The sequence below is a fragment of the Notolabrus celidotus genome, chromosome 6 (assembly GCF_009762535.1).
Source record: "Notolabrus celidotus isolate fNotCel1 chromosome 6, fNotCel1.pri, whole genome shotgun sequence".
In the NCBI taxonomy this organism is placed as follows: domain Eukaryota; kingdom Metazoa; phylum Chordata; class Actinopteri; order Labriformes; family Labridae; genus Notolabrus; species Notolabrus celidotus.
In genome coordinates this window covers 23,686,399-23,714,145 of record NC_048277.1, presented here as the reverse complement: position 1 = coordinate 23,714,145, position 27,747 = coordinate 23,686,399, and the positions used below count along the sequence as shown (strand labels likewise).

Genomic DNA, 27,747 nt, shown 5'->3' with positions numbered 1-27,747 from the left:
GGTCTGACACCTGACAGCAGCTTCAATAAACACGGTTCACTTGCCCTAACACGCCTCGACAAAGTTATTAATCTGTATTCATGGCTTATAGCAGTAGATCAAACAGCTTTGTCTTAAAGGTGTGTAGCTGTTTTCCAGCAGGTCCAAACAAGAGTGTGTGACTGACCTCAAGCTGTGCCTTCTGCACGGTGGCCTGACAGAAGACACGACCGCCTTCGTCTCCACACACGGCCTTCAGCTCCTCTTTGTTGAGAGAAAACAGCTGGGCTCCGGTCAGGATCCCCAAACACTCAATAGTGCTGCAAAAAGAGAGTCCAGAAAAGACCACTTATTTACTCAACATTACAGATACATTAATGCATGTTCTGCATTGATTCATGTAGAACGGAAGGATTGAATAGAATTAAAAAGAGGTTAAAGTTCAACTGCTCTGTGCTATGTATGCTGGCTTACTGTGATATTTCAATGAGCCATCATTAACAGTATAAACCATTTTTACCTGTGTTATGAGACATTACAACATAAAAGGTGTACTACTAACCAGATAGCATATAAGAAAGGTTACATCAGCTGACACATTGGTTTAAGAAGTTGGCAGGGAAACTGTTGTTACTCTAAAGCAGGGGTGTCAAACTCATTTCAGTTCAGGGGCCACATAGAGCCCAATTTGATCTCAAGTGGGCCGGACCAGTAAAATCCTAACATAATTACCTATAGAGAAGGACAACTCAAAATGTTTCCCTTTTTTTTAGTGCAAAAAAGTACAAGTACATTCTGAAAATTTCCACATTACATGAACTATCTTTTTAGGAAAACAGCTGTTTTATTTTTCGCCATGATGAGTCTCATAGTGGGACACACGGCATACACACATGTATGTTAAGCATGTGCACGATATGTGGCTCCTTTTTCCAAAAAAGGTGGATCCACCGCTCCTGCTGTTATTAGTTTACATATACGAAAACTTTAGTGTTGATTGGATCTTGAAGTGCTCTAAAAAGTCTGTCAATTTCCACCGGATTATGCAAACTGCATATATTCTCCTGGAGCGCCGTTCAGGTGCGCTCCATCAGCACTATGATTGTATGCAACCCCCAGAGGATAAATATGAAATAGTAGTTACTTTTATTGAAAAATTGCAGTTAATGTCTTCTCTGTTATTGTTTCACTTTGGGAAGTCATCCACAGGCCGCTGTCGAATCTCTTGCGGGTGGATTTTGGCTCCCGGGCCGTATGTTTGACACCCCTGCTCTAAATAATCAATAAAAGCTCTTCTCTAAACAAAATTTTTGTTTTATTTGCAAAACGCTGGATTTTTTGTGTTAAGCGGACATGTTGAATGAAACAAAGAGTTAGCTAGCAGCTCTGTGTGCTTTGAGCTAAAAGCTAGCCTAATTTTGCTGTACATGTTGGGCTTTTTAAATAGATTTGACTTTTCAGCACTAGCACTCTGTATGCTTAGCAATGTTACTAGTTAACTGGTATTTAGCAGATGTAATTTTTGTTTACAGTGTTCACCATCTTAGCTTAGCTTGTTAGCAGGCTAATACTTCTATTTAGTGGTGATGATATAAAAATTTCAGGAGCAGGGCCACACCTCAACCACGCCTCTTCCGTTTTCCCATAAATTCAAACCCGACCATTTCCTCCTTTCTCGCTCTCGCTTCCGCATCCGTCTGTCCCTTCCCTTTCTCCTTCTGCTCCTCTCCTCCTTATCCAGGGGGTTCGTCGTGCCTGGGTGCTATGGCGGATCTCCTACGAAGCTTCCCCAAAGCGACTACCAGTTCAATATCGATCAATACAAGAATCCGTAATCAATAAACTATCTTTCAAATCTCATTCTGTTGTTGGTGTGGTCCTTGCTAGTGAAGCTCATAATATGGAGGACAGCTGAGGGAATGCCGTTAGTTAGCTGGAGGGTTTTTGGTCATACAATGAGCAAATCAAACCTGATCTACGTACAGTATGGGGATCATCAAAGTGATAGGGGATTATATCACTGATTGAATTTCAGAGTAATTAATCCAATAATAGTTGTGATATTTCAGTCATGTTGGAGGGTATCGCCACAGTCTATTTTCAAGAAACCATGAATGTCAATTTTAAAAATCTATCACTTTGTAAATCAAGACAAGCAAGCCACATAAAATGTTTTTATACCATTTGACATGCGAGGAAAGACTTCATGGTTTGATTGGTGTCACTGAGGAGCTTTGTTGAAGACTTACGATTTGGAGAAACCTTTCGTGGTGAGCCATGTGGTCACCTGCTCTGCAGTTGACTCAAATGTGAGTGGTACTTGGTTGGCGGATGGTTTCTCCACTCTGAACTTTCTGGTGGGCTGCTGTTTGTTAGCTGTTATCTTCAACAATAACTCATTGTTGACTTCATCCATCACTGATGCACAGAAACAGGAGAGTGTGAGAGATGACAGATCAAGAGCAATCCCTAAATCTGACTTTGTTTACACATGTTTGTGTTCACTCACTTTTATCTTTTCCTCTTCCTCTGTTGAAGCTGTCTCCATGGCTCAGGGTACCAGGAGGTGACGTCCTGTAGCCTTGCTGCACACACACAAACACAAACACAGTTGATGGGAAACCCAACCACAGGCAGTATTATTATAAAAACAGGTTTGTCTTTCACTCTGCTGGTTGATACATTTTTGCCCAGGAGCCAAAAGCAAAGTATGTGTGTGAAAGTATTTGATACCAGGAAGAGCAGCTGCATGCAGGAGCTTCTGCAGGGCGTTGGTGAACTTGCAGTGCGTGTTTTTAAGAACAGAGGCTTTCACTGTGGGTGGTAACATATTGCTGCACAATAATAAGTGAAGAGAGATTGAACACAAAGCAGCACTAATCCAGGATCAGTTTTCAGATAAAAAAAAAGTCCTTCTGTGATGTTTTGAAGCACTCTTTGATTATTCTTTTATCACCAATTAAGTGAAACTGCCTCCTTTTAACATATTATTTTCATCGTTAACTGCGGCCTCATAATCATTTTGATCATCTTGTGTCTCTTAATCATGTCATCTACACTCTTTACTTAAGCTGTTATCTGCTTCAAAGTATCTAATGTTTTTTCACCTTTTATCCTTCATTTTCCCGAATTCATTGAGGCACCTCTTAACAACATGCCTGAGCTTCATGATAGAAATAAGGAATATATATTTGAGGGGGGAAGAGTGAATGTGATCCTGAAACATGAAGTGTGTGAAAGGCTAAAATGGACATCCTGCAGCTTTAATTCATCTTAGTCAACTGAGTGTGGTGTCAGTACATGAACTTGTATCTTAGTACTACTACAAGACATTAACTTTGAAATGTTTATTTGTCCCTACATTTCAGGAAACTTTCTGCCCTGACATTACAATGACTGTAGACATGTATAAATCAAAACAAGCCAGAGACAGATGGATAGAAATAGCTGAGTTTTAAGACTATACCAGAGAAGAGCAAAAGCAAACTCAAGACCTACCTTTTTAGTCTCCCTTTTAACTGAGTTTTATTCTCATAACAGTTTTATTTATTTATTTATTTAATATCTAGTTCAAATTGTGGTCACTTTTATTCTATTTTATTTATTTACGTATTTATGTATTTGTGTATTTATTTATTTTAAGTATAGCATCTTATTTTATTTTAATTGTTTAATATTTTAGTGTTTTATTATCTTAGAAATGTATTTTCATTTTATTTTGGTGATTTTAATTTCCTGTGTTGAGTTTTATTATACCTCTTATTTACCCCCAGTTTTTCCTCATTAAGATATCATGAGAGCATTTCCTCAGTTTGTTCAGCAACTTCTTTTTTATTTTTTATTTTATTTTATTGTTTTTATTACTATTGTTGCATATATTTTGTTCTTAACTTCTTAGGATTGTGGGGTAGGTTTGGGGTCGGGGCCAGGGATGGGATCTTTTTCTCAATTTATTCTATTTTAGGTTGTTTTTATGTACAGCACTGTGTTACAATGAAACGCTCTTTATGAATAAAGTCTGATTGATTGATAAAGTCTGAAGAGAGCTGTCATAAATCTTTTACACGTGACAGCCAAAGTATGTAATGTTGATGAACTTGATGTATGTGCAGCAGGTCACCTGGCTAAAAACACCTTCTGGCTCCTCTATCTTCACAACATCCAGGATGTTAAATGGGACATAGCCAGACTGGCCGCTGCGATTTCTTAGCTTCCACCACTGTTTGTCATCCTCCACCACCTGCAGGACACATTTCACATCTCAGCATTTCAGCACTGATATCTAGTACTATGCTAATCATTTACAACACACTCTCTGCAGCTTAAATTGCCTCAGTGCTTCTGTCCATTACGGCAGACACACTCTGCAAAACTATGATGTTAAACTTTACAGAAGGAGAGGATGGGTTTGTATCATAGCGTGTTTTCTTGTTGTCCTCACTTGCTCAAAACAACGAAGTGCAATATAATATATGATTAAAAAAGACAATAAGCTAACATTTTTTACCTCTAGGATTTCATCCTGCAGCACTGACAGCTCGTTGGCGTTTCGTGCCACAAAGTGGTAGCGGATTTTGGCATACTTCCGGCTGTGGGGCATCCCGTTATAAGACCTGTGAGGACAAATAGATTCTTCTCATCACCGTTTCAGATGTGTATGTGAAAATAACTGGGAAGAAGATAAGAAACTTCATTACTGACCCATTTGATGAGCTTGAGGAATGAGTTCCATAATACTGAAAAATAAAAGTGTGTCACATTTTTAGTCATTGGGACTGTAATGGATGATGAAAACTAAGGGGTTAACTAATACGAAGCCCTTACGTCTTCAGTTGAGTGTTTTCTGTAATCTGGGCTGGTGGGAGAGCCCAGAGGCCCCATGGCTCCCTCTGTTTCCCATGGAGCTGTCCTGAAGAGCTCTTGGGCTGGTTCCCAACCATTTCGAAACTTTGGGTAATAAGGAGGAGCGCACTGATCCCTTGGCCACTCTGCTCTGCAGGAGGAGAAGAAGAAGAAGCAGGAGGAAGAGGGTCAGGATGGTCATAAGGTGATCTTTAAGTTACGCATCCCAATGGACAGCAGCACTAATGATGCACTCATATCTATGTGTCTTATAGCTGCAGATAGTCAGGCCTGTTGCTTGCACTGTAGCTCACCGCATTAGTGTGTGTGTGTAAATGTGAATAAATACACATGCAGTCTTTTGTGTACCTGGGTTTGGTCCATCCATCGCCCAACAGCTCAAAGATGGTCATCTCTTTGGGGCTGAGGTGTCCTCGCAGGAAGTCCACAGCGTCTTTGGAAAGGTGAGGGGAAATTACAGAACGTACCAGGTCAGGACTTCCACAGCTCTGCAGCACCTGTGGATGCATTCAGGTCAAATTCAGACATGGACATTCTTAAAGTTCTACTGTACCAATGTTAATGTTAATACATTTAAGAACACTACTATGAATTAAAATGCAATTACCTGATGTATATATAAATCTTCGTATTCAACAAACAAGAAAGAGAAAATATTTGACTAAATGCTCCATCATTTTCAATCCCTGGGTGTTTTGGGTGCTTTTTCTGAATTTGGCCTACCAATAATTCATTTTGAGGTTTGATTTTCAGCTCTACTCCTAAATAAGAAGAATTAACTAGACAATGTATTTCTGCTGTTTAATCCCAAAACACTTTTTAGACTTCATGAAAGCAATAAAAAACAGGCAATAACTAAGGATAGGTATACATAAATCAACAAGCAGTGATATTAATAGTAGAGTTCCTCAGGGGTCAATATTAGGCCCCAAATTGCATGTCCTGCACATGTGTTGGCAACAAAGTTTATTAAAATTTATTCAATTGCACATCAAATTTACAAATTTAATTATTTTCTTTACAGAAAGCAGCTTTTCATGATCACTACAAAACTGATTAAAGTAAATAACCCATTTTCAAACATATCCTGACTCCTATGTAATGAACATAGGCTCAATCTTTGTGTAGATTTATTTTTGGGTCTTTCATTGTTCTTTTAGGCTTTTTAGATTTCAGACTTTAGACTTTAGACTTTATTGTCCCCTTGGGGAAATTCTTTTCCACAGCACCTTTCTGCATTTCCACAGACATAGACAAACACAAGAACATACACTGTAGGCTCAACAAACTGTCCACAAAGACATCAACACTCAGACAGAGTTGTATAATTCAGCGAGGCCTTTTGTTCAGGCCTGCTATAACAGCAGGGATCAGGCTCTTGCCAAGGTGAGCCCTTCTGCACCTCAGTGCTCTGTACCTGCATCCTGAGGGAAGTGGGATGAGGTGGGGGTTTTATATTTCATATTTTAGCCCCCTTACATTTTTGTATGAGGGTGTCAATCAATAAATAATTCAATAAATCGGAGCAAACAACAGCGGTCTGCAGAATTAAATATCAACACTCACCTGCACTACAAATAGAAATGGATCTTCCTACATTCTAAAATAAGACAATACATCAAACACACATCTGAAGCTGCTGTGTGGGTAGACTCATTGTTGTGGACAACTTGTGACTTGCAGGCATTACTTTGAATATTACTGCTTGTGCTTTATCTGGAGCTTATCAAGCAAATCCAATGTGTCCAGAGGTTAGAGCTGCATATCAGCATGGAGCCAAATCACAGTGTCTCTGTGTTTTCTATCTGGCAGTATCGAAGGTGTGGCAGGGCACTGCGGCTTGAGAAAACCAACATTACATAAGTGCGACTGCACCTGAATGAGAGCAGAAAGCCACGTCGCTCCAGTCTGGTTAGAGTTTAGCAGAGCGTCAGAGGGTGTGGTGCTTGACATAATACAAACAATTGGAGGAATGTCTGAATGTAATAGTGCAAACACAACACTGATTTAATTCTGTACATTTAAAACTGCTTTGTCAGACATGCTTTTAAACTCAGTCAACATTATGGTTGTATCAGGCCCCAGAGAACTTGAACAGCACATCATGGGCTCATTCTGTAAAATCACCAAATGCTCAGCATGACAACATCACAGTAAAACATGCTTCATTAAAATAAACCGGTTTGTGGCTCTTACCAGCTCCAGAGGGCCAAAGAGGAAATGAACCAGCTCAGACGCACTTGGATTCTGTATGTGTTTCTTCAGTTTGGCCTGCAGGGGGCACAATGACAGACAGACAGACAGATGGTGAGGAAGGCGACAAAGAGAGGGACACTGATAAATGAGGAAGGTTAGGAGCTGTGATATCTCACCAAGAGGTTGAAGGCCAGCTTCAGTTTCTGCAGACTATCAATAAACTCTGCTTCAGTGGGGGGCTTAGCTCGTAGAGTCAGCATGCCCTCTGTAAACAAGCAGAGCAACAATGACCACACGCAGACTCCAGAGTTACATGACCAGTTAACACACAAGATGCTGGTTCACTCTCTGGCCTAGATTCAGAATCATAAAGCCAAATTGTATTTTCTCTAGTTTCCCTAGAGTTTACAACTTGTGCCTACACGGAAATACAACAATGGTTGGTTAATAAACAGCTTTAGAGAGAAGGAGTTCAGCTTGGCCAGACAGTAAAAAGCATGAGAAAATGTGCTGCATCAGGGTTTCTCAACTTAGGACACAAAAGGTCTGCAAATTCTCACAACCACAGAATTCAGAGTTAAGTTACTTGAATTTGGATATCATTTAAGCATTGAAGAAAGGTTTTTGAATGACTGATTCCGTTTCGAATGACAAGAATATAATACTCATTTAGGCCGGTTTTATACATTCAAGAAATGACTGGACCAATACTCCACACCTCAAAGTTGAGAAACTGATCTTCTTTGCAGAGCTTTATTATTTTCAGCACATGTGTCTCCACTGTCAGGGGCAACACACATTTTTGGTACTTCTATGTTTGTTATTTCCAAATTCTGTCATTGTATGTGTGTTTCCTCGTGACCAGGCAGGCAGAATCAGTCACATGTATGTCACATGCAGTGAGGTGTGTAATAATAAAACCACAGCATCACACCACTGCCAGCTTCAGGTGATGAAACATTACTGAGCAGCAGCCTGTTGCACCAGCTGTGTGTAAGCTCAAACGTAGCCTAGTTTGAACGTAATTTCTCACTTAGGATGGAGTTTACACTTTACTAACATTTTGGGCATTGCACCAGCTGAGATAGTTCCAAAGTAAGCCTAAGTTACAACGTAAATCTTACACTTAGCTCCTAGTAGGTGTAAAGTCCTCCGTAGAGTATATTGGCTGCCATGGCACGTCGTTTTGAAAGGTGGGATGATTTGGAGGATGAGGAGATACAGAGGGTTCTCACAGCTAGATTACATCGGCAACGTGGTATCCGCGAGAAATTACATCCTTTGGAAAAATATGATGACCAAGATTTTTGTTCCTGAGTATTAACGTATGTTGTAGTTGGTAATTTTACCACTCGATGTCACTGTTATTATACACACACCGTAGATTAAGGATTTGGGCTACAGTTATCACTTGACTTTAATTTGTTTAAGCAGTTGGTCAGTTTAGAGACGATTAGGCACGAAAGATAACGATATAAAAACACCTGCATCAAAATTGGTGCTTTCCTCTGATTGGCTGCTGGAAGTGTAAACGTCATATCTGCAACAATGTTTTGGTTAGTTTGGACCATAGACTGTATAAAATATGGACGTAGTATCCGTGACGTCACCCATCTGTTCCTGAAAGCTGTTTTGAAGCCAATCGACGGCAGCAGCCATATTGGAAATGCGGAACTCAACCAGGCAGAGTGTGACGTAGTGTGAGCCTCCTAGCCAACAGACGGGAGTCACGTCAGTCACGTCCTTATTTGGGCAAAAACTTGGAATCTCACGTTAGAAAAAAATTCACCCCCCGTACAGTGTGTGCCGATAGAGAGATTAGCTTCGTAGGGCCAAGCCGTTTTTTGAACCAGGCTGTAAACATGTTTATTAATGCCGCAAAGATCATCTTTTTCCCATTCATGTCTATGGGGTTTCCGGTGTTTCTGCAGCCAGCCTCAAGCGGATTCTCGATGTATTGCAGTTTATAACACTTCCACATGGGCTTCATTGTTTGAGACCGGAGGTTGCCGCTTGGTTTGAACGTTACGGTCTACTATTTCAGATGAACCTTACATCTCTGTGGTGAAACCAAACAATGACACAACTTAAGTTACAAACTAACTAGTTTCAACATATGGTTAAGTGAGGACTTGACACCCTAACTCAGGACACAACTTACGCACAGCTGGTGCAACAGGCTGCTGCATGTTAGCAGAGAAATACCTAGGGGAACCAAAGGCTTACTGCCTACACCTTCAGTGCAATGATATATCGACATGTTTGGCTCTGTTAATACTGATGATATTTTAATGTAGTCTGTTAAAAACATAACCAAAAAGATGTAACAGAAACATGCTGATAATGACAAATATTTGTGTAACATGACACAAATACACCTGATCAGCACCTCCAGGGTGTGATTGAGATGTAATCATATCCCTTCAGTTCTACCAGTCGAGTTATGAACATTATTTCTGTTAACAGAACTCCAAACTGGCCACTACTGTACCACACATGCATCACTGGATGAGAGTCCCGGGCCAAAGGACACAGAGAGACACAAACATTGCATTGTGAGCAATATAGGTATATTGTCACTGCATTCGTGCCACCACAGAAGAAGAAGAAAGGGGGACAGACCTGCTGGTCCTTTCTTCTTATTCTTCTTACTCTTGTTGCGGTTGTTGAGCTGGGAAAAGGCCTCTGCTGCCTTTTGCAGCCGTGACACGAAGAGCTCGATATCATCCAGGGCACAGTTGAGGATTTGCTGGGGGGGAGGGGAGACAGAGCCTTAGGTTAAATATGAAGAAAATGGCGTTTTAACATTTTGAAAGGAATTTTATAATGTAATGACAGGTGTCACACACTCACCACATCCTTCTCAATGCGCTGAGCCAGCTTTGCGTGTGACTCAGGGTCATTTTGTGAGGCTTGTCTCTCTACACCCAGAAGTAAAAAAAAAAAAGGTCATTTGTTTCGGAAAAGTCTGCTGATATTAATTCAACTACTAAATTGAATATAACATGAGCTTTATGTGTAACAATGGCATTTTTTTGCATACATGTAGTTACTTTTACCTGGTGGTTTTGTTGCTGCAACTCTTCCCTTCGCAGCAGGTGGGGCGGCCTTGGGGGCCGAAGGAGGGAGGATGGTTTCTCTGTGCCGCTTCATTTTCTCCTGGTTCACCCTGCATGAAGAAGGGAGGTGTTAAATCTATTTAACACCTCCCTTCTATCTATTGGGTCAGGGTCACCTCTTTCAATGTGTTTGTGACCACAAGTATATTTGTGTTTGTGTGTGTGTATACGATGTGTAAGTCTATGCATATGTGCGTCTGCTGCGTTATGTTCTCACTTCAGCGTTTGTAGCCTCATTTTCTTCCCGTGTCTGTTGTCTCCAATGGCACTGTCTATATCTGCATGAACCATCTCAGCCTGGAGAAAGTGAGGGGGGGGCAAAACAAATTGAAATTACAAATGTTTTGCAGATGTACTGTTAACATCATTAGCGCAAGTTTCCTGGCAGACTTGCCATAGTTAAGGAAAAGCATTCCTGGCACATTCAAAACTGAAAAGCAATCCATATATTTTTGCTGTTCTTCCAAGGAGAAAGGTTAGCTCTGTTTACATTGACTTGTGATGCACACCTTGATACGCACTCTTCAAGATAGGGCCATAATAAAACTAAAGCTGCTAAATATACAGTTAAACATATTCAAAAGATAAGAAAAATACATACACAATTGGATGCATATGCTCATTTTAAATTTGATGCCAGCGACGTGTTTCAAAAAGTTGTCACAGGACAACAAAACACCAAAATAGTTTTTTTTAAAAACCAAAACACTCAAGGAACATCTCCTAACTAATTAAGTTAATGCACGCCAGTTTAGTAACATGACTGGATATAAAAAGGACATTCCACAGAGGTTGAGCATCCAGAAATAAAGATGGGAAGAGGTTCACCCCTCTGAGACTGTGTAAGGAAATAGTTCAACAGTTTCAGAATAATGTTCCTCAGTGTGAAACTGCAAAGAATTTGGGGATTTAATCAACTACATCACTAAACTATATCTACAACTATATCACAAAACGAGTCAGAGAATCTGGAGAAATCTCAGTACAATAGGTACAAGGCCGAAAACCCAAAACCAATGCTGGATGGTTGTGATCTACAAGCCTGGCAGCACTTTGTTAAAAACCGGCATGACTCTGTAGTGGAAATCAATGCAGAGGCTCAAAGTGACTTCCAAAATCCATTGTCTGTAAGCACAGTTTGTTGCGGCATCTACAAATACAGGTTAAAACTGTACCAAGCAAAGAGGAAACAATATGTAAACATGATCCAGAAACATTGACACTCCAGTTAAAGTGGGCTAAGATAGAGTCAACAACTTTCCTGTGGTATGACAGATTTCCAAAAATGATTGAAATTTTTTTGGGAGTCATGGATCATTAGTTACCATCCAGACAATGCTTTTGTCAGAGGCCGAGCATATTTCAACAAAACAATACCAAACCACATTTTGTATGTTTTACAACAGCTTGGTTCAATAGCAGAAGAGTCCAGGTGCTAAGCTGGCCTGCCTGAAGCCCCGACTTGTCACCCAAACATTTGGCACATCATTAAACAAAAAGGGCAACAAAGAACACCTCTAACTGTTGAGCAACTGTTGAGTTGAAATCCTATATCAGGCAAGAATGGGACAACATTTCACTTTAAAAAACTCCTTAAATTGGTCTCCTCAGTTCCCAATCGTTTACAAGGTGTAGTTAGAAGGGATAATTTAATACAATGGTAACTTGTCACTGTTGCAACTGTAAAGAAACATGCTGCTGGCATCAAATTTGAAATGAGCATTTTTCATAAAACAATAAAAATGTTCAGTTCCAACATTTGAGATGTCTTTACGCTAATTTAAATTAAACAGCTTTTAAATGGTTTGCATTTTGCACCATTAAAAAAAATTCAGGAACATTTTTATATTAACAGCTTCCGACCATCATTTTGAACTGGGGCTGTATGCATCCAAAGGTCATTATATTCAGATCCCTGTATCTTTAAAGATCAGATTTTTATGAGGCATTCTTTTGAACTTACGAAAAGTTATTGTGAATGATATAGTTTTTATGATGAGATACAATGTTACACCCTTTCAGGGATTGATCTTCCCCTGAACAAATTACTCTGAACACATTCAAACACAGGCATACTGCCACCAACATTGCTGAAACCTGATCTGGCGCTGCAACAAAAGCAGCTAGGATTTACAAACGACACAAAACACAAAGCCGACCGTTCATGCACAGACAAGAAAGAATGGCAACAGAGCCAAGCCTGTAACGTTCAAACTGAGACTCACCTCCACCTCGTCACAGTGGAAAAAGTGGATGTCGGGATTGTGCTGCTCCTTGTCCTGGCACACCAGCAGCAGCACAGAGGGATAACGTGTTTGATTCAGAACCGTCTGACTCATGTTGATGGTGGGGAGAGGAAAGTTCTCCAACTCCTCCTGCAGCAGTAACACAGAAGAAGAGTCAGAGGAGAAAAGAGAGAAAAAACGATATCCAAGGCATCTTTAGTACAATGCACTAGAGTGCTCCCAATATTTATTTAAGGAAAATATTTTAAAGAATGACACTCAGAAAAGTAAAACAGCAGATTACTATCAGCAGCCAATTAGCATAGTTTAGCACTAAAAGTTCCCCTCTCATCACTGCACAGAATCACTAATCAATATATTGTTTGTTGTGCACAGCCACATCAGCTAAGCCATTGTAACTGGCTACTGATCCAACAACTATCTGTACAGTAAACAGACACACGTGGCATACATCTACCAAGTATCTTCTCCTAAAACTCCAAGCAAGAAAAAGAGAACATCAGACAGAGATAAGGTCAGTGTGGACTCACTGGGGTTGTGATATCAAACTAAAATATCTCCCAACAAATCTAACAAATTATCAGCATCTTACAAAACACTTGTTTCATGTTAAATAATGATGTATTTAAAACTTGATTCACTCTATAAGGCAGCCGTTCTGCTTAAAAAATAATCGTAAAGCCAAATAATAAGAAACTAGTCAGGATACTACTTTACACCTGACAAAGCTTCATCCACAGATGAACTGACTCCCTATATCTTATAACTTGACAGCACTTCAAACACATAGTTCTGCTCTATAATACTGTGAGGACTGTTACTGTGATGCATATTTCATAAAAAACGCAGATGTACAGCTGTACCTGTGTGTCACAGTCCAGAAGTCTGACTGCCTTGTCATCGACCTGCAGGAGCATCTCCTGGGTCCAGATTTTGTCTTTGGTGTCCAGAAGAACCAATTTCTTGACAGCATCGTCCACTGTAATGATGGACTCTGTTTTGTCCATGATGAATGTGGAGAGATGCTGAGGAGCAAACAATGGCTTTTTTTAATATAAAAGACAAGATTTATATGTGTGAGAAAAATGAGTAAGTCCAACTAACAATGACAAATACAGCACTGCAATGCTTTAGAAAGCTGGTGGTGGTAAAAATACAAAACCAAGGCCTACATTATATAATTTCTAGTTATGTGGCTATACAAAGTACTTTTAAACATTTTTTGAAAGGTTTACTTGCTACAGCATCTTACAAGATGAGAGAAATCACACCACTATCATAACTGTCTGTCCAGCATGACAACAGATCTATTAGCCAGTTAGTTTAACTTAAAGCTGCTGTTGGTAGGAATGGTGTAAAAAAACTTAACTTTTTTTCTGCTGGGTTTGGAGAAAAGGTCTTAATACCCATCAGTACTCATCAGTAAGTGGAGTAATTTGAGACTATTGCGAAATCTCTGCGTTTTCCAATGCCTTTGTATCAAGCAATGTTATTATTCCCCTCGTTCCCGTTATGTCGGACCAATCATAGCTAATCTCCAATCCTCTGTCCTGATTGGTTAAGGGGCGGCCCCTAATACGTGCTCCAATTGGTTATGAGTCCGGCACTATCATGACTGTACACGCAGATCTGTGTTGGGGGGCTAAGAGGAAATCTGGTTGGGAGGGATAGTGTTGACAATCGAAGTCCCTCTCTCTGAAAATATGTTTACTCTGTGACTACCAACAGCAGCTTTAACATTCAGACAAGATAACTGGAAGCTAGCCTTTTTTGTTCAAATTTGACATTTAATTTTTTTTTCCAACCATATCCCTTTCAGCGTAACACAACATGTTTTGTTTGGTTTAGCCATACCAAAGTAAAAGTGCAAAGTGCAAACACAGGAGTAGGACTCTTATTTTTTTCAAGCAACTCCTCCTTAGAAATCACATGGTTAATACACCACAATAAAACGATAACTTTCTCATAGTTTAGATACAACATGAGAAATGGTTGATTAAGAGCGCTAGAGCTGCCGTAGGGCAAGTTCTATAACTTAAAGTAACCAACGTATCCAGCTGTTTCCCCTCTTTACCATCTAAATATTAAGCTAGGCTAAACTGATAAAAGCTAGCTATCCACTGCTGGCTTTATCTTCATATTTAACACAGAAATGAAACTGTCATCCATCATTCATCTGTCTCAAATATCATTTATCAAAAAGTTTCAATATTCCCCATACTTTAACTGTTTACTGTAGTTTAGATCTAGAGTAGTATGCTAACAGATATTACCTTTAAAAAAACACATGGAGGGATGCAAATTGCCTGCAGCTGACAGCATCATTCAGCTGTATAAATCACTGTCATATTTCCTCTGATGTAAAAACCGCATTATAGCCACTTTCTCCCTTGTTTTCAGTAATTACCTGCTCAACCATGTGTGATTATGGAGAAACACTCCCAGAAATATTATCCACTCAGTCATGGTTTTACACATTTGTAACCTGTATGTCGCCAATCTTAAACATCAGATATATCCTGCTGAAATCACAGGCCTGATTGTTTTATTATGAAAGAGTCCCCATAAATATGATGAACTCAAGAGATTAACATGCGTCAGCTTTTATCTCAGGGCAAAAGAACAATACGCCATGAGGTTTACAGTAAGTTCTTTACTCTTAACTTGTTTTTTCACATTTGGTGACCTTTCTTGATCACAAATCTGTACATTTGTAGAATATACCAGTATAATTTCAGCCTTTTGATTAATTGTTTTTCTGTAAAGTATGATAAAATAATTGTTCTGAGTCAGTTATCTCTCTCTTTTTCAGGAGTCTTGTTCAGAGTATTAAAGTTGGCTTACCAGGTCACCTAAAACCATTCATTTTCAATCCAAACAGTCTGTTTTACTAACATTGAAACTTAACATTTTCTTGTGTTGATTTTATACCTCTGATGCCTTTATAACTCTCCAGTCACAGGGCGAGTGAACATGTAGTTCGTGCCGTACACAAAGAAGTATGAATTACAGATAAGATCAAAAATAAGATGACAGAGAATGTTGTAAAATGCAGCAGGAAAGTAAATGAAAATTAGAGAAATACAGGATGAGGAAATACAGATGGGTTTGAAGCCGCACATTTGTAGGATCACTTCCAATGAGGTTTCCTTAAAAGCCAACTTAAAACACATGGCTGCTGCAAAAAGGACTACATCCATCCTCTGTAAAGCCTCTGGGTCATGTGAGCTCGACCAGCACCCCAAATATGAACTTTTCAATCAATTACAACCCTCTTTGGACTAAAATAATAAGTAAAGGTAAAGAGTGTCAGAGTCAAGCTGACACTGTTTAACTTGGAGCAACAGTCATAAAAAACATCTGATAACTACGCTGTTAATCTTTCTCAAACCTTTATTACAAAAGTTCTATAAAGTACATGAAAGAAATGATCTAAATTATGCACTTAACTTTAAATTTAAAAAGAAACAGAGCAGCTCTTACCTCTACATGATACTGTGACGTCTCATGCATGATGTAATTGGAGTTGGAGTATTTTTTCCTTTGTTCTGTTGGTAAGAAAAAACACAGACTTTGAAATGGGAAAATGGAGAAATCACCAAGCAGGCAAGGTACATTACTATTTTTCACCCCACAATGTAAACAGTCACACTGACCTGAAGTCCACATGTTTGCACGTTTAAGCCAAGTGAGCAAATGAAACAATCATAAACGTGAAAGCTGTAAAGACCAAATGGGCAATAAGGAAGTTAAAGGAACACGTCATGCTTTTATTGTTTTGTCTCTAAGGGCAGTTGTAGGTCTCACTACAGGGTACACCTGAAGTCATTGACATATTTAATCAAAGATGATTGGTTTAAACCCATCATAGTTTACTTGATTACAATAAGTGACGTGGATACCACAAGGTGAAACTTAACTTGTGATTTACATCTTTCAGGGTAATTTTGAATCCAAAAGTGTCCTGTGAGAGGTCAGATGAATTAAGAATAGACTATTCTGAGAAGTTGCTTATCAAATCACGTATGTGTGGTTTTATTTTACCTCTATCATATAACAGTAAGCTGGCCAGGTTGGCAACCAGGTTTACAGCAGTGTCAAAGATCAGTGATGCTACTTCCGAAAAGCAGTGTGTTCATTTCCTCATCAGTGGCACAGTATAATGAGCTGTCACATGTAAGCATGTAACCTTGTTGGTAAAATACTTTCAATTAAGCCTGAAGAGTAATCCTTTTAAGCAAAAACCGTATTTAGAAGGTGAAAGTAACAAATGGCTAAGTCATTTATTACTCAGACTGTTAATCATGTATACTGCACATTTATTGATGATGTGATAACTATTAATGCATGAATGAGTCATACATTAATGCATGATTATCCAGGGCAGTGGTGTCCAAACTTTTTTCAAAGAGGGCCACATTTGACATTGTCAGAACACCTCAGGGCCATTCTCCTACTGAGACTTAAGAATCATAAAAGTTATATATGAAATATCTATTAAATAACAATTATTTTACATTTTCTCCTCAATAAATCAGTAACTAGATAGTCCTCACTTCCCCACAAGCCACGTAAACATTAGAAAACTTTATCTTCTTCCGGAGGAAAATGTTTTTCATTAGGGCTGGGCAATGTGGGAAAAATATTGTCTCATTATTTTCCTATGGCAGGATCATGATCTGGATTTCATCACACTTCTTTTTCATGTTGTTTTAAAGACTTTTCTGACCAGCAGACAACATTTTAAGAACAAAATAATTACTTTCCTACATTCTGAACATTTTTTCTGCACAACATTTTGCCTTTTCTGTACAATTTCATAATTTTGATCTTGTCTTCTGTCCTCCTTTGTGTCTTCTGAAATTGTATTGACATTTTCACATCATGATAACATCAGTAATTTGAAAACATGTCAACTTTAAGAGTTCTTGTGTTTCTTCTTTATTGCCATCTTGCAGAATTCCTAGTGTTTTGGCTTTATACAGATAGTCCATATGAAGCTTTTCGAGACGTTTCTGGATTTACTTTAGTTTTGTTTGTGCGCTTGAAAGAAACTGCAAATGTACAGATGATTCAGATTGTGATTAAATTCTGTGCTATAAATAACACGTTTTAAGATGCAAGCTTGGGGCCATTTAAAGCCGAGAGCTTTAACCAAGCATCAACGAATACTTATTAAAAAGTGTTACCAAAATCAGAATCTATAAGTATTACATTTTTTAAACTCACAAGTACCACAATCCAAGTAGTACCTTCTTCACTGTGAAGTTGTTGCTCACTGATAAACACAAGTCAAGCATTCTCTATCTCTGATCTCTGCTTCTAGACTGTCAAAAATGACTCTCTGACAGCAGTAATGGTGTCAAGGAGAGAAAAGTTTAGACAGCTACACACTGCGCTGAAGCCATTTGAAGAAAGACTGTTAAAGGTTTGGATATGTACTGCACTTTCTCAACAGTAGGACAGCATATCAAAAACAAGCTGAAGTTCCATTGAGTTCAAAGTTTTTGTTGGAGAAACTGTGTGACATTCAATCCTCTGAACTGGCCTTGTTCACAGTATTGCTTGTACTATTGGCTTGGTGTGTTGTTTTTAAACTGGCCAATGTTAAATGAGTGTGCCAGTGTGCTCACTGACCTATTTACCAGCTGAATAGTCTGCAGGTAACAATTACGCCTAAATGAGAGCATGTCCTTATCAGCTCCACTGCCAGGCCTCCTATCTCATTCTTTCTGTACCCCACCCAAAAAGGTCAACATGTTGATGTCACACATTTTTTCTTATTATGCGGACACTTGGCCACACTTTCTGAAGGTGCTTTGAGGTGAGTGTGCAACAAAAGCCTTGCTGTTTGTGTAGCACTTAAATAAACTGTGTCAAGGCTCTCTTCATATATTTGCCATCCTCTTTCTGATGTTTTAGTGTGGTGTAAACACAAAAAAAGGTTTCTAAGGTGATAACTTTCCATGCAAAGAGCTCTCACTGCTGTAATGACGCCAGCATTTGTCTTTCCTGTTCCTGCCATTTCCTCTCCGCTGATCCCTTCCTGCTCGACTCCGCGCAGGTGAAACACAAGTGTCAGGTGTCATTCTGAAAGTTGAGCTCGCTCCATGTCTTATTAATGACTGACATTTATGCCAATCAATTCACAGTGCTGCAACAGTTTGCAATAAGAGCCACTTAGCAGGCAGATGGGCAGATCCTCAGAGCTGTACGGAGTCAATGACCAGTGATGAACATGGCTGTTTGACAGATTCCTAAACCAATATCTCACCCAGATCAATCAGATAATCCAACCTCGTAATCGCTACCATATAAACAACTCGAGATCGAATATTCCAAGCAGCAAATATCTTTTGGTAAACTCTCATGAGACTTTGGTATTGCTCATTTGAATCCTTAAAAGACTGAATGAGTCAAATCAGTCAAAGCATAAACAGTATGCAACTTTGTCCGCACAATCTCATGTCTCTTTTTTTTTCTTATTAAGCTTAAACCTCAGGCCACTATTTGGAAAGTATGCTGCCTTGTTCACAAAGATTTCATCACATCACAGTAACATTTTAAATCATCATCTTGCAGTCTGATCTACCACACAGATGTCCCTTCTCATTGATGTTAAAAAAAATCTGAGGTTTAAATCTTGCATCTATTAACAGCAGCTAAAAATAAACCATTACTTTTTAATATCTAGAAACTGACAAAGCTGGTTGTCAAAGACAAATAGGACAAGCAACAGAGGAGCAGCTTAGACAAATCTATCACAAACATTCAATTAAATTCTAATACAAATCTAAACAGTTAAATTCTACCGGTTGATTCAGTCTCACAGCCCAAAAATCATTGTACCTGACAGAGAAATGCTCCTTAACAACAAACTGAGACACTCAAAAAGACTCAGGGATGGTCTGAGGTCCTTGTATGATGAGTTTGAAGCACTGCTTCTCTGGAAGCTGCTGATAACAAACAGACCAGGTAGGAGGACCTGTGCAACATTTGCATCAGTTGTCTGCTTTGCCACACTGTAAATGAGTTTTTGCATACATACAGGAGATTGATCTCAGGCTCTTGCTGTTGTTCATCTACATGTTTATTCAGCGAGGAGCCAGCCAACCAAATATCTGTCCCTGTTTTCGATATGGTCCACTCTGGTTTGGAAGGACAGGCATGCTGCTGTCATCCTGCGGAGTGGAGGTAGCGGTGACCATCTGCCACGCAGAAGGAAACACAGCACAGTTATTTTTTCACACGGATCACAGGAGTGGGTGCACCCTGGAGGGTTCTGGAAGACTTATAGCTTAAAACTGTTCAACAGACAACAAGCTGCCCAGTCAGGTGGTATGGGAACATCTTGCATCCCTACAATAGCATCATCCGTCATTTGAGGCCTTTCTATATTTAGAACAGTGCAGTCGTGCATATGAGCAGTTGGTTCTGTCATACCTCGGTGTAAGTTTCTATCTGGGCTTATGATATGCTGCACAATGTTCCTCTATGTTAGAGAGAGGAGGGAGGTGCCGGCAGGGACCAGTGAGCTAATGTCTGAGGCAGCCTGGGCAGGACCAGAGGGCCAGAGTCCACCTCTTCCTTTCCACTTTTCAATGAGTCTTTTATTCACCTGCAAGACATGGGCATCCCCACCCTGTTCCAACCACACATTAAAAACAGGCACACCCTACCAATGCAACATAGCACATTTCAGTCACACTCACACACGCCCTAGCAGAAGTATGCTACAGCTAAAATAAAATTGCATGGAATGAGTTTTAACAGTTGTGACATATCTGTGGTAGGGCCAGACACTGTAATAAACATATGTACGTACATGCACAAAAGGCTAAAAGTGAGATTTTATAACTTTATGTCGCTATGCAAACTAAATACAAAGTAGACAAACAACAAAAGCCTGATGCATCTGACAACAAATCCCAGCATGCTGTGCCTGGCTGCAAGTTGAAAACCCTGTTCCTTCTAGGAACACAGCCTCCCTCCTGTGTCCCAGAGCCTGAGCTCCACAGGGCTCCTCGGCAGGACCTTGGCCCTCTGTTATCACTGTGTGTGTGTGTGTGTGTGTGTGTGTGTGTGTGTGTGTGTGTGTGTGTGTGTGTGTGTGTTCGTGTGTGTGTGTGTGTGTGTGTGTGTGTGTGTGTGTGTGTGTGTGTGTGTGTGTGTGTGTGTGTGTGAGAGGACTGATATGTCAGTAAGGCTGTGTGGCTGTGGTAGCAAGCAGCAGAGTGACAGTGCAGGATTTCCTGACAGAGTCTTTTGCATTGCAAATCCAATGTTGTTGTGATTTGAGTGAATTACAGTACTGACCAACAACTTGAGGATTTTCACAGTTTGGAGCAAAAGATAAGACTGTTGTTATCTGCTGTATTTCATTGATCATTTGTGACTAGAGAAGATGCTACATTTCAAATAATACACGTTAACACAGTTTATTTTACATTTTCAAAAATAGGAGGGCCTTTGTAGAGCAGCCAGGCATTGTTGTGTTTTTCAGAAAACATTACTCAAACAGAACCAAACTTTGCATTTAATGACAAATTTTTAAAACACCAGATTCAGACTCATTTGGTTCACCTCAGAGTATTTCCAGCCTCAGGATGGTGCATGTGTGATTCACATATATTAACTACAGTGCCCTTATTCAATATAATAAAATAGCATGTCAACGGGCAACATCAAGCTAATCTATGTTTTATCATGTATACTTTATGGACCACAATAAAGGTTAACAATCAGGAGAATCTATCCCTATTTTATTTTTTTTGATTTTGAGGACGTACAGATATTTTCAATACAGTCCAAATTTAAGCATAGAAATAATTGAAGGTAATTACAGGTAATGAAGTAGAAGGTAGTTCATATATCCAGTGATCATTAGGACTTTACAATCTCAATAACTTAATGCTATAAACAGCCTGCACTGACTCATGCCAGATGTACAAAGGCAGATCTAACTATCTATTAAGGACCCATAACCCACAACATAACACTCCTTCAGTAGTCACTTACCATAAAGGGCCTTGGCGCTGATCTTGCTGTCCGATCTGGCCACTCCACTACAATGACAAGAAGAAGAGACGAGATTACGCTGCATGCTCTTCATCTTAACCCCCTGCATCTCTGGATGTCAGTGTCCCAAACCCTCTGAAACTCCTGCACTTTCACTTGTCATGAGCGCAAAACAAGATTTGTAATATACAGTAAGCAGACTGGCAAGGACTGGATGAGATTAGCCTGAGATTCTGAGCATATGGACTAGCCAGGGAGGGAGAGAGAGGGAGAGTGGAAACGGGAGAGATGGGGGAGGATGAGGGGGGGTTGTGTGGGAGGTGAGAGCCTGGAACCCAGGCAAAGCAAACAATTTTCAACAGAGCTGCTCTGTGCCCGAGGTCCCTGACCCACAGCACCCTCTGCATTCCGGGTTAGTGATTCTCAAGGGCCTGAGAGACAGTAAGTCAGCATACTATCAGAAAGGTAAACGTGAAGGGGGGGATAGGAATGTGTGCAATACTCACTTGGTTTGCCTCGGCTGAGGTCCCTGCACACTCATGATTTCAGGCATCCACCTGCAGAGACAAACAGAGAGGGCGACAATCAGAGAAGGAAAAAAAGGGTAGGTGTTGTTAAAAGACAGAGAGAAGGCAGAGTCTGAGGGAAAACATTCTCCACCAAAACAAACATGCATAATTTATCCAAAACAATCTTCTGAAAGCCTGCTGCATCAAATGTCTCATCATTTTTCTCTGTCATTACACTCCGGCATGCTTTTAAGCTTTAAACGTTTAAGCTTTTAAAGTGATACGTTTCTCATCAAGGTTGTGAATAAAAGTTGAGCCATAGTCTAGAAAACAACCTGCTGCTCTGTGGAGAGACAGGTGTTGGGCCTGTTCTGGTCATAGTCTGGGGACTGATGGTGGACAGCAGGCTGATATGCTCTGTGTAATTAGATCCACCCTGTTAATTACTTTATCCAACAAAGCTGCAATTAAATCATTTGGTGTTTTTTCTACTGCTGGTCATGACAACAATTTGATAATTAGCAAGGCCTGAGACAAAACAATGTCAGACAGGAGACGATACCAGACGATACCAGACGATACCATACGATACCATACGATACAATACAATACAATACGATACAAACAATTCAACATGATATGATACAATATGATACGAAACGAACAATACGATATGACCCGACACGACAAGACACGACCCGATAAGATATGATATGATTGGATAACAAAACAATATGATACAAAACAACTCGATAAGATTAAGCTGCAACCTCCGGTCTCAAACTGTGAAGCCCATGCGGAAGTGTTTTAAACTGCAATTCATCGAGAATCCGCTTTAGGCTGGCTGCAGAAAACGGAAACCACATACATACCTATTCAAAAAAGACGATCTTTGCAGCATTAATAAACATATTTACAGCCTGGTTCAAAAAACGGCTTGGCTGTACAGTAGCTAATCTCTCTATCGGCACACACTGTACCGGGGTGAATTTTTTTCTAACTATATAATAACTGTATATTAAGATTACGAGTTTTTGCCCAAATAAGGACATGACTGACTTGACTCCCGGCCGGGAGCACAGCGGTGTGCTAGGAGGCTCAAACTCCGCCTCTTTACGTCACACTATGCCTGGTTGAGTTCAGCATCGATTGGCTTCAAAACAGCGCTCAGGAACAGATGGGTGTCGTCATGGATACTACGTCCATTATTTAATCAGTCTATGAATAAGATAGATAGTGTGTGATGCAATGACACATTAAACAATACAATATGATACAATACATTATGATACAATATGAAACAATACGATACGATATGATATGATATGAAATGATGACATATGATACAATACCAATACAATATGATACGTTACGATCTGACATCAAACGACAAGACATAACACGATAAGTTATGATACCATTGGACACATAATGATACGATTCAAAACAGTACGATAAGATAGATACAACATGATGATATAATGACACATGAAACAATACTACAATACGTCCAAAACATCCAGACACAGGAACCGTTTCTTCCCCTAGGCCGTCACACTGATGAACACTTAAAACTGTGTCATATACCAGCTACCTCATGGACAGAGCCACCTTCATCTTTGCACTATTGCACATTATCATGTTTGTCTATTGTTTCTTTTTATTGCACTTGTGCCTTTTGTACTTATATATATATATATGTTTTATTAGTACTTGATTTTTAGTGTCTGTCTATTTATGTTTGTACGGGGAGTACGCAAAAAATACCGGAGTCAAATTCTTTTTATTCTTGAGAAACATTGTGAATAAAGTTCTTTCTGATTCTGATTCTGATTCTGATTCTGATAAGAACGATACAATACGATACAATATGATAAGACATGATATGGCACAACACGACTTAACGAGATACCATACCATACATTATGCTATGACACAATATAAAAGACTACATAACAATACAACTGAGTATAAAGAATACAATATGATTTGAAACAATTCAGTTAGATATGATACAATACTATGCATAATGATACTACATAAGATGTGATACAATATGATATGATACAATACACCACTATACTTATGACACAACATGATATGGTACATTAAATCGTGTCCACATGGGGAAATTTGTTTTGGACTTAAGTATTGCACAAATTTACTCCACAATAGGGCTAATAATAAAAAAAATAATAGTAATTAGCATCTAACAGAAAAAGACATACCAAAGTGTAAAAAGAGAGCAACAACTAAATCTGAGTGGTCAGGTCAATTAATAGCATTTTAAAGTAATCAATGTATAAATAAACATTTAATGCCTACAGACACTGCAGACAGCCTTAACTAATTAAAAATACATATAAAGCATGTTGCTGGCTAAGATGGCAACATATAGTAGCTTATAATATGTGTAAAATAATGGATGCTATTATTAAATTGTTGTTTTTCATCAAATGCAAAAACACAGAAACATAATCAACATATTATAATTACCATCTGCGGATCTGCTTTCTTATTATCAGCATTGGCATCAGCCATTAAAAAACCTGTAATGGTTGACCACGACACCAAACTCTCTTACACCTCTCCCTCTGAGCCTCAAGGTCACTACCACTCGTCTGTTAAAGCATGTACTGACGAGATTATGTAATACATGTATCAGGCTCACAGACAACATAACAGCTTAACACATACTGTATCAGCACCTGGTTTGACTGTGGACCCTAATGAGTTGTTACACAACATGGGAGTGGGCTCCATTTAACACTCTTGATAACAACCCCCTTTTACCTTAGTCAACATCTACTCTTCATATATCACTTAGTTACTCATTCAGCTGTATTATTGATTTGGAGGGTGAGTGGTTAACATCCTGTAAGGTAAGATACCTCGCTTCCCCACAATAGCTGTGGACATTTAAGTATCTTTTTCAAACTGTTACAAATGTTGCAAAGCTGTCATTTCCTCTTGACCTGCCTTAACTCCCTCCTGAACCATAAATCACCTTTTGCATAAGGAACAGCTGTAAACTCCACATACAGATATAATGTAAACAGTCCGACAGGTAACAGACACCGTCACTCAAGCTTATCTCACAGGAGATCATAAACATAATCGGCCCCAGCAGGTAATCCTCTCTTATCTTCTGAAACAAAGTAAAGCCAAATTGCACCAACTTAAAAACAACTTTTCTGCCGTAACTGTGCCTCTGCAGACTGTTATGTTCAAATACACACTTTTGAGGAGGAAAGAATCATCCGGGACGAGAGAAATGCAAATGAGAGATGAAAACTACCTGTATTTACTTTAGTCAATTCTGCACATACGACACACTTCCTCTTTATGTCCTTATCTCCCTGGTCATCTTCTCTCCACCCTATTGTTCCCAGCTCTGGCTCTCTGCCAGGTTTCAGGAGGTGAGGTGAAGCCAGAGCAGAAGAGGCAGGGTGTCATGTGTTGTCAACCTTACAGCAAGAGGCCCTCTGCACACCTCTCCTGCTCTCAGCCTGAGGTGCTCATTGTTGCTCATTGTTCTATAATGACAACACCTTATTCACAGGTAATTACACCAACAATCATTACATAAAAAAACACGTGAAGTGTGCAGCAGGCTCATAATAGCTTTACTTAAAAACAGCAGAGGCCTTCTATTTAAGTCTTCCTTATTTTTTTGTTTAAATACTGATAATATCTGCCTGTTTGACTTTCATATTTAATGGAATGAGGTTGAACAAGTGCTGTTTATATTTGCGCTGCTCTCTGTGAAAACAAATCATTTGAAAGCAATGAGAGTGTTGGCTCAGACTACCTTAGACAGTGTCAGTTTTAAACTTGTGGTTTCAGTCATGTGATGTATTGACAATTAAAAGCACAATGGACAAGGAAAACAATGGTGAAATAAACCCAACATTTACAGGAGAGCACTCACTGCAACACCCTTTTAGCCAACATCAAGTCCATAATCTCAGAGATGACTTTATCCAAATTTTAAAGTGACACTGCACAAATCTCAAACTGTAAACATGAGGTCCCATACAGGTTTTATAATGTTGTCGTACAAAATGTAATCATATTGACTCCAAAAGCTTATGTAATGAGTCAAAGATGTATTCATAAGCCTGCTATTATATGATAAATCTGGACTTTGCTCCAGCCTCCTGAATAAGCGTTTTGTAAGATAACAGTTATCTGATTTTATGTATTTCAAGCCATGCAGTCCGCCCAGCTGATTATGAAATCTGGCGATGATGTTACAGGTGCCGTCTGTGCATACAGGTGCAGAATGCTAGTGTGTTCTCTGAATCAGCGCACAGAGGTGAAGCACTAGACAAAATCAGGCTCAGATTTCACCAGCAAATCCCTATTTGTTCACATTACACTTATGTAACTCTCCTTACACACAGAGTAAGACACCCTTCTTACCCTGCTTAGAATACTGGTTCTCAAATGAGCAGTCAAAGTTTCTCCTTTTTTTTTTTGTTACTGTGTCGCATGTCGTGAGATTATTCCTGAACATGTTGAACCCAAATGAAAGCACATTCTTCCCATTGCAGTGAAAAATGCAATAATAAAAGCCCTGGGGGGCAATCAGGTCTCAATGGGTGGCGGCAACATGTCATTTTCTGCTCTCTTGTAGCCTGAATCAGGTGCAGTATAACTGTATGAGTCACTTTGTGTGAACTAAATGAGTCCCAGGACATTATTAGCAGGATTGATTCTGGTATCAGTTAGATCACAGAAAATTCTCAACCAAAGTTTAAGAGACATTTTCTTAAAAGTACAATAAATTATTAAATCACAAGTGTACAGAAATAGTTGCAATCACTTTGAAATTTAAATCCAACATAAAGTCGTCAAAGTGTTCAGTAAGTATATTTAGTTGGAAAGCAGCCAGGCAACTCTTTCTACTAAGGAAGACTATAAAGAAACAGTGAAGCTCCTGAGCAGCTGCTGAGGAGACTTCCAGGTGAGATTTGAGAGGAGGAGCCGGTTATGCGAGTCCCTTCGCTGCAAAGACACTTTCTGTGTCACTGACCTGCAAAAAGTCTCATACATAGAGAAAGATAACAAAGACAGGGTATCTTTTACCCTTTAGAGAACTCACAGTGTTATGTTTGTTTGTTTTTCCGGACGAGATGCTCTAGGTGTCAAACGTGGGCGATTCGGTGCCTGTAGCATCAGCCTGCCATCTCAACCTGCAGACAGCTAGGACGATATAAACTCCGGTGTGCTTTTGAAATCTATTGATCTGAAGTTACAATCCAAGACTGTAAATCTTACTGAGTGCAGGTGTTTGTTGCCGGTTTCCAGACACACGGTCACTGAGGAGGCAACGCCGCGGGAGCAGGTGAGTGATAGGTGAGTCTGCAGGTAACTCAAGCTGGAGGGGGAGGAGCCTGACGGACACTTTGCTGGGGGTGGGGACGTCTGTTGGTTTGGCTGCTTTTCATTCAATTCACAGTAAAGTCTACATGCTGTAGGTTTGGGTGCATGTGAGTAAACTGATTCAAACATCCCCTCTTCAATCTGTTTTTTCTTTCTGTATTATAGCATAAAGGGAATAAAACCTCTTTTGTTATGTAAGCCTAGTGTCAAATGAAAAATAAATGAATCCTAAACCTTTATTGAGTAACACAGAATAGCTTGAATTCTTTGGAAGTGTAATCATCATGCAGGAGGCTTTGTAGACTTCAAGTCTAAGGAGCAATAAAGGTAATGTTTCTGATTATTTTTTGCACGTAACCTCTTACAATGAAGCTATATCTTTACCAGACTGTGAAAGACCAACTGTTTCTCTTTTTTTAACTTGATTGT

The 27,747-nt window shown here is 39.5% G+C and overlaps 1 protein-coding gene across 3 annotated transcripts in view; it reads right to left on the bottom strand.

The window, feature by feature from the left end:
* The window catches only part of eps8l2 (EPS8 like 2), a 29,453-nt gene extending 2,091 nt beyond the window's left edge, over positions 1–27,362 (bottom strand). The window contains exons 1-21 of one of the 3 annotated variants that reach the window (XM_034686328.1): positions 27,214–27,362; positions 27,038–27,138; positions 21,928–21,978; positions 21,422–21,468; positions 15,887–15,951; positions 13,267–13,428; positions 12,383–12,532; positions 10,375–10,454; positions 10,098–10,207; positions 9,892–9,959; positions 9,661–9,787; positions 7,215–7,303; positions 7,039–7,113; positions 5,191–5,339; positions 4,804–4,972; positions 4,681–4,715; positions 4,487–4,592; positions 4,100–4,219; positions 2,489–2,564; positions 2,229–2,397; positions 167–299 (exon numbers count right to left, since the gene is read on the bottom strand). In XM_034686328.1, the coding sequence (XP_034542219.1) occupies positions 167–299; positions 2,229–2,397; positions 2,489–2,564; positions 4,100–4,219; positions 4,487–4,592; positions 4,681–4,715; positions 4,804–4,972; positions 5,191–5,339; positions 7,039–7,113; positions 7,215–7,303; positions 9,661–9,787; positions 9,892–9,959; positions 10,098–10,207; positions 10,375–10,454; positions 12,383–12,532; positions 13,267–13,428; positions 15,887–15,951; positions 21,422–21,468; positions 21,928–21,978; positions 27,038–27,111 (2,055 nt within the window). In that variant the 5' untranslated portion in view covers positions 27,112–27,138; positions 27,214–27,362. Of the gene's footprint in view, positions 1–166; positions 300–2,228; positions 2,398–2,488; positions 2,565–4,099; positions 4,220–4,486; positions 4,593–4,680; positions 4,716–4,803; positions 4,973–5,190; positions 5,340–7,038; positions 7,114–7,214; positions 7,304–9,660; positions 9,788–9,891; positions 9,960–10,097; positions 10,208–10,374; positions 10,455–12,382; positions 12,533–13,266; positions 13,429–15,886; positions 15,952–21,421; positions 21,469–21,927; positions 21,979–27,037 lie in introns of all 3 variants that reach the window. The other 2 variants (XM_034686329.1, XM_034686327.1) reach the window with 2 other exon arrangements.
* Positions 27,363–27,747: the final 385 nt, after the last annotated feature.